The sequence below is a fragment of the Drosophila erecta genome, unplaced genomic scaffold (genome assembly GCF_003286155.1).
Source record: "Drosophila erecta strain 14021-0224.00,06,07 unplaced genomic scaffold, DereRS2 tig00000021-arrow-pilon, whole genome shotgun sequence".
Lineage (NCBI taxonomy): Eukaryota > Metazoa > Arthropoda > Insecta > Diptera > Drosophilidae > Drosophila > Drosophila erecta.
The window spans coordinates 10,504,457-10,511,798 of NW_020825198.1; the positions used below are offsets into that span (position 1 = coordinate 10,504,457).

The following is a 7,342-nucleotide window of genomic DNA, read 5'->3' on the forward strand; positions in this document are numbered from 1 at the left end:
AGATTTACGATGGGGGACAGCAAGTGCGATTCAATTCTAATTAAATCAATAAAATACATACAGTTCTTAGATCCTATGCCCTTTATCGTTGATAAAGAAATATTCAACTGACAACACTTCATAACCGTAGTAAATGTGATCCTACTAATTTCAAACAAGTTACGAAAGTTTAAAATTAATTAAAGGAAAATATATTTAGTGCAGAGTGTAGAAAGGTGCAATTCAGTCAGATTTATACCGAACGACCTTGACTATGAATTATTTAGAATAGATGGTTTAGATTAATGCCTCAATTAAATCGTCAATATTATGACATAGACTGCCAGCTCGGAAACTCTATAAAAGCAGGCCTATTGCTACTGTTGCGAAACAGTTCTCCTTTAAGACAGTTACCAAACGAAACTGAAAATGGCAAAAGTTGAGCCTGTAGAGCGCTATCGAAAGGTCATTCGAATGATTCGCTTCTGCGTGGGATTTTGCGGAAATGATGTGGCCGATCCCAATTTTCGCATGTGGTGGCTCACCTACGCTGTGATTGCAGCTATTGCCTTCTTTTTCGCCTGTACGGGATATACCATTTATGTGGGAGTGGTCATCAACGGAGACCTCACTGTAATCCTGCAGGCGTTGGCCATGGTCGGCTCGGCGATTCAGGGACTTACTAAGCTCTTGGTAACCGCCAATAATGCTTGTCACATGCGAGAAGTCCAGAACACCTTCGAGGAAATCTATAGGTCAGAGTTCGGTTCTAACACCCATTTGAATTCTCACATATAATTCAACATTTTTGTGTTTTTATGTTCCACAGAGAATACGGACCGAAGGGAGATGAATATGCTAAGTGCTTGGAAAAGCGAATTCGTATTACATGGACTCTATTAATCGGCTTCATGCTCGTCTACATTATTCTTTTGGGCCTGATCATCACCTTTCCCATATTCTATTTGCTGATTCTGCACCAGAAGGTTTTGGTCATGCAATTTCTAATTCCATTCCTTGATCACACCACCGATGGAGGCCACCTGATTCTAACGGCTGCCCATGTGGTTTTAATTACATTCGGTGGCTTCGGCAACTACGGTGGGGATATGTATCTGTTTCTGTTCGTTACCCATGTGCCGTTGATCAAGGACATATTCTGTGTGAAGCTTACGGAATTCAACGAGTTGGTTTTGAAAAGGAATGAGTTTCCAAAAGTAAGGGCAATGCTGTGCGACCTGTTGGTCTGGCATCAGCTTTACACTAGGTGAGGAAAAACCATATTCATAGATATAGGAAATAGGTATTTATATTACGAGCTTGTACAGTATTTTATTTGTATTTATACAGCACGCTGCAAACGACCAAGAAGATCTATTCCATAGTCTTGTTCGTGCAACTTTCCACAAGTTGCGTTGGTCTGCTCTGCACCATATCCTGCATCTTTATGAAGGCCTGGCCCGCAGCTCCTCTTTACCTTTTATATGCAGTTATAACTCTCTATACCTTTTGCGGTCTTGGAACTCTGGTGGAAAACTCAGTTAATAATTCAGCTGTTGCTTAAGGAACTGTAATCATTTTATGCATTTCAGAATGAGGATTTCCTAAGTGTGATCTACACGAACTGTTTGTGGTATGAGCTCCCCGTAAAGGAGGAGAAACTTATTATCCTGATGCTAGCCAAGGCTCAAAACGAAGTTTGCCTTACTGCAGCCGATATGGCGCCTTTGTCAATGAACACAGCTTTACAGTTGACGAAAGGAATTTATAGTTTCAGCATGATGCTGATGAACTACTTGGGATAAGGAAACTAAACCTTTCATCGACATATTTTTCATATTGAGTGCACAATTAAACCTTTTCAGAACCACTTTATTTACAATACAACCTAAAAAGAAAATAAAATGAAAAGAATGTTGATTGAATTGTAAGAAATCCTACGTATTTTAAGTAACTATGCATTTCTGAAAGTGTACACAAAGTTGAGCCAAATAAGATATCTTTGAGCAAGTTTCCTAAATCGCTATAGAATTTGGTTCTTTGGCGTGAACAAGTAATCCGCTGATAAAATCGCTGAAACGGCTGATGAGCAAATGAGAGGAGTGAATTTGAATGGGGAAAGCGCTGATTAATTTTTGCTCTTTGTCTAATGAACTTGCCGCAAAAGAATTTAATAAACACACCCGCGCTTTATGGGCCCACAAAAAATGATGTCTGCCAGGCCACAGACCATGAAAAATAGTAAAAGCAGCAAAGAAAAAAGCGCCAAGAGTCGAAAGGAAAGGAAAACCCAGGCGATTCAAATGAGGGAAAAGTATGAAAAAGCATCGCTGGTAAGTTGTAAAAATTGTCTTTTAATGCCGCGCAAATCCAGCAGATTGCCACGTAGTGCTAATAAAATAAAGTTATGTCCGGGCATAAAGAACAAAAAGACCGCGCACCGCTAAAACGCACCCGAAATAGTGTGCCACCTCGAAATAAAATAAAAAAAAATGAAAACCCACCGAAATCCAACGAAAAATGGCGCTGAAAATTGAGTGCGCGGGCGCAAGACGAAGGCCAAGATGGTTGCTTAGGGGGCTGGGGGGAGGTCGGTAAACGCATCATTAATCAAATGTCCCAAGCGTAAGCACCGTTATTCATCATTGCTTATGGATAAGGTGCTCCACCGCCCCAGCCACCCACTCGAAAGTACCCACCTCATCCCCAAGAGAAAGGCGCTCACGAAAATCCGCATGAGTTGCCGAATTCGTTGGACTGTTTTCTTGGTAATAGGAAGTTTTGTTCAATTCATGAATCAAAACGGGAGTAACTCAAGGCTGTTCAAAATTCCAATATTTTTAAAATGGTTTATTAAAACGCTTTTTAAATGATGCACAAACTTATATGTATCTTCAGATTAGATTAAATGCAAAACAAATATACATATTATTATTAGTATTATTTTAAATTTCTTTCTGAACTTAAATCTCTTAACAATTATCAAATAAAACTAAAATGAACTGATCTGCATTTCAAAATGACAATAAAAATGTTAAGTTGTTTTCGTAGTCGTTGTTATCCAAAACGTTGTATTCCCCAAAATGACAATCACATTTTCGTATAATTTCTTTATATTTTCTATACCCCTGGCCAGCCGTTCTCACATGAAGAAAATCCACAAAAAATGAACTTTAGTGTGGAAATCCCCCACCACACTCTTTTTTACTGTTCATACCCCACCCTAATCACTTTCTCAGCCACCCTAATGGCGCATATCAATTTGGCTCAGCCACGTGCTGATGATTTCTTTCCTTTCTTTTCTCAATTTTGGTTGTATTTACTTTACTTGCGTTTTTTGGGAAAAATGTTTGGCTATATTCTGAAGAGTTTGTAGTGTGTATTATTGCGGCCTGAAAGTGAATTTTGTGGGTCTTTTTTTTTCATTTTTCGCTGGAACATCATAAATCAGGCTTACATTGCACAGAATCATCAAACAGGCGACAACGTTTCGCAGGAAAGGCGGTCAGAGAATGAGGAACAGGAAGTGCTAATGGAGTTTTTACATTAGAGATTGCTTCCCGTTGCCAGAATGTTGTTTTTATCGGGTCCACAACATCGAGATGCTGCTCTAACACCCCTTCAAGTGTCAGTTACATATTGTCGGGACAACAAAACGCTTCACTTTCCATCACAGTCGGCAACAACCCGAAACAAAAAATGCCCACGAAAAAAGGTTAGAACCAAAAAATTTGCATACACAGCAGCTGAAACAGGATGTGTCCTTTTTTTCTCTCTTTTTTTTTTTTTTGATGCTGTTGTGGTTGTCTGTCCAGGAAGTGTGCACATTGAAAGGTTTTCTTTTTTCCACTCCATGGCGGCGGTATTTTTTATTTTTTCGAAGGAAAATGAAAAAATACTGCAGTCAAAGTGAAAATGTTTGCTATTAATTGGCCTGCAAAGGAACACAATGCGAAAGGGATGCTGGAGGCCAAAGCGGCTGGGGTGAAAAAGTCTTCTAAATTAAATAGAAATTATATGCAAATACGAAGCGCGTTTTCCATTAACCCTTCGATGGCAGGAAAATCATATTTGGTTACACTTCCACGTCACGTCGACGTGTTTAAGTACGCATCATTTGGCCGCTTGGCTGTAATTTAATTGGTTTGGCTGGCATATACTCGTATCCTTGAAAGGTCCTGGCAATGAGGCAACTAATTTATGCCGGTGCCCCGAAGGGTTGAGCTTCTTTGCACGTGCGCCGCCGTCGAGGAGTTGCCTTATTAATTATTATTCTAATTAATAAGACGCAGATGGAGCTGGTGTGTAGGTATGAAATACAACAAAAAAATAATAAGAAATAATAAAAAGAAAAACACGGATGCCTGGCAATTTGCATATGAGTGACACAACAGGACATTTGCTTCCTGTCACGCAGCCCGGCGAAGAGGACACAAAAGAGGCGACAGGCACGTTCAAAGGATGCAGGATCGAGGGGTGGCCACTTTTTTTTGTCGGCCTCTCCAGAAATCTCCGGCAAATCTCATGCATAATGCAAGTGAAAAGGCCCGTGAGAAACTCCCAGGCCGAAAATTATAGTCCTGCCAGACAAGGATCCTCTTCCTGGCAGCTGCTCTTCGAAACTTTTCGTGCTTCTCAATTTTTTTCTGACTCCAAGTCAGCACTTTGCACCTTCAACAGGTTTAAAGTCGCCGCAAATCAATCAGTTGACGCCCAAACGATTTGCCAAATCTATAAACCCCTCTATACGTATATCCTGTAATCCGCAACCCTCCAACGATCTACCCCTGATCGATTTGCAAGAGATTTGCCAAATTGGCAGAGTCAAATGTCAAAGCAATTAAGTCGCAAAATCGAATCGATTTTCAGGGGTCGCACTCCCCGTTTTGTCACTGGCATTATCATTGTCATGTTTGCTAATTCCCTTTGTTGTTTGTTGGCCGTGTTTGCCATTTCACTTTCACCTTTCGCTTTGTGTGCCAATCCCATTCTTTCTCCGGGGTCGAGGGTTAAAAGTATGCCAATTTCCGCTGGCTCTGCTAATTATGAGGTGAAGTTATGACAGCCGGGATTACAAAAGTAAACAAGCCACTTGAATGGGCCCTGATTACTTTCTCGCTTTCTTCTAATGACTTTTGATTAACTGGGGTTGCGCCGATATATATGTTTTTGGTAGACAAATTGAAGAAAAAGCGTTTACATTTAATATTCTGAGCATCAAATTGGTACAAATATCCTTTCTATTTCAAAGTGTAAATCATAAGATTTTAAAATTACATTTTGCAAATGATTTTGCAAGTTAAGGTCTGGGTATACGACTTTCAGCTGTACAAAGCGAGCATTTTCCTTGAGTAGCAATTATTTGTGAGCTTCTTTCTTGTATTTCATTGTGCTTTCAAGGAATCTCCCTTTAACTTGGACTTCAACTGGCGGCTGCCTTTGTTTTCGGCTCGTTTCAATGAAATTCATAAAAACAATTTCTTTTATGGGAACTCCAAGAGCCCCATACCCATTGCCATCGTGCGTTGCTGGGGCCCAGGCTCAACGAAATTGGTTTTTAAAAATATTTCACATTTCAATCTCCCCGCTCGCCAGCACCGCACTTTTCCCTCTATCTCTCTGTGGGCCACCTTGCCCGGAAAACTTGTAATAAAAGCCAATGTCCCGCCTTCTGTGGGCGTTTTTGGATTTATGGAATGGCGTTTGGGGGGTTTTTTGGGCCAAGCCACAACAGTTGGCCAAGCCAAACGCACCGCACATTGTTGGCTTTTTTACTGTCCCCACAAATAACAATCAAAATATAAAATATCCTCCCAGCCGCCGGTTGCCACTAGGGATAAGAATTTGCCACTGGGAAATTGCCGCAAGACCTGTGCCTGTGGGCTCTGTGGAAATTACAGGTGCCTAATGCAAATTTGTGTGGCATATTTCCAGCACAAAAGTAATATTTGCCTTTCGCTGCGTTAGCGAAAAAATCTATCTACTTGTTTTGTCAGCTTTTCTCGAATTTGGATTTGGATTTGGATTTTTTGATTTTGAGTATTTCCCTTTTGGCATTGCCAACTCCGCTTGATTGTCATCATTGAGGCTGAAAAACAGATTTGCCTCCAATCAACGTGGCACTTAATTTCGTTTATTTGATTGGATTTGTGTTTACATGGCTGCCCCAGCGAAAAAAAGGGGCGAGTTGGGTGGTCGGCAAGGCCAGACATGTGGGTGGGTCTGTTGCCAGTTAGAGGGCCAAAATTCGTTGCAAATTAGAAAATCAAATCACTTTTGGCCGGACTCACACGCCGTCGGCGAAAAAGGAAGAGCAAAGTGAAAAGAGCACACATACAGAGTGAAACGCACACATAAATTTATGAATATTGAAAATTAAATCGACATTTTCGCCACCCTCAATAAAGCCAAGCAACAAAAAAAACCTATATAAAATACAAGAGAGTAAAAAAACATGGGCCGGAAGTGGTGCGTTGTTTTTGTTGTTGTTGCTCAGCTTTTTTGCGACCATTTTTCCAATGATGGATTTTCGAAATTTTAATGGTTGCTCTGCGCTGCTTGGATGAGCCCAGAAGTCCCGGAGTTCTGGAGTCCTGCAGTCCTGCAGTCCTGGCTTCCCAGAGTCCTAAAAACCGGAGTCAACTTCGTCAGCGTCGTCTGGCGTTGTCAGCCAGTGTATGGGGGGGGTGGAAATTCGCCCGCGAGGGGTGGAATTCATCCGTGGGTGGGTGGTTTTTTTTCTTTCCGTTCACTTCCTTTGTTTGGCAGCCATTGAGGGTGATGTGGATGTGGGTGTGGGTGTGGGTGCCAGGGCTTAAGGGATGGAATCGATATTTGTTTTCCCTGGCAGCAAAACAGAAACAGCAACTGCCAGGACACTCGGGACATCCACCCATCTTAAACCAGCTACCACCTACCCACTCCCACATCGATGCCCGCCTAATCCAATGTCTCAGGAGCTTCGTCGTCCTAATCAATATGCGCAAATGATAATTTTTAATGGCTTCCAAGCGCATTTGTTTACCAAGCTCGCTGATTTGGCCGCACAGAAAAAAAACAAAAACTCAACTATTTCTAAGGATAAGCGGTTATTTTATGGTTATTTTTGTTTAATTTAATTTGACTTAATTTTAACTTGAATTAACTAAAGTGACTAATGAATAAGGTACGCTGTTTAGATATTTATTTAGCTAAAACTACTAGAAGATACCATTTTTATTTTATCTCTAGGAATATTATGGATAACAGCTTGCTCAAAAAGTTGCATTCGAAAAACTTTTTTAAATTTTGGTTACCATAATCAGGAAAGCCGCAAGTTTTCAACTTTTCGCTGTGTACTCGAATTTTTTATTGCCGCGCCGAA

General features: G+C 40.8%; 1 protein-coding gene across 1 annotated transcript; it reads left to right on the top strand.

The window, feature by feature from the left end:
- Nucleotides 1-384: 384 nt before the first annotated feature.
- Nucleotides 385-1,859, top strand: LOC6546506 (odorant receptor 67d; the record flags this gene model as incomplete). Its single annotated transcript, XM_026977152.1, has 4 exons — nucleotides 385-734; nucleotides 809-1,246; nucleotides 1,330-1,519; nucleotides 1,572-1,859. Coding segments are annotated over 4 exons (1,191 nt in total), but the record flags the coding sequence as incomplete, so codon positions are not given.
- Between the last annotated feature and the right edge of the window lie 5,483 nt (nucleotides 1,860-7,342).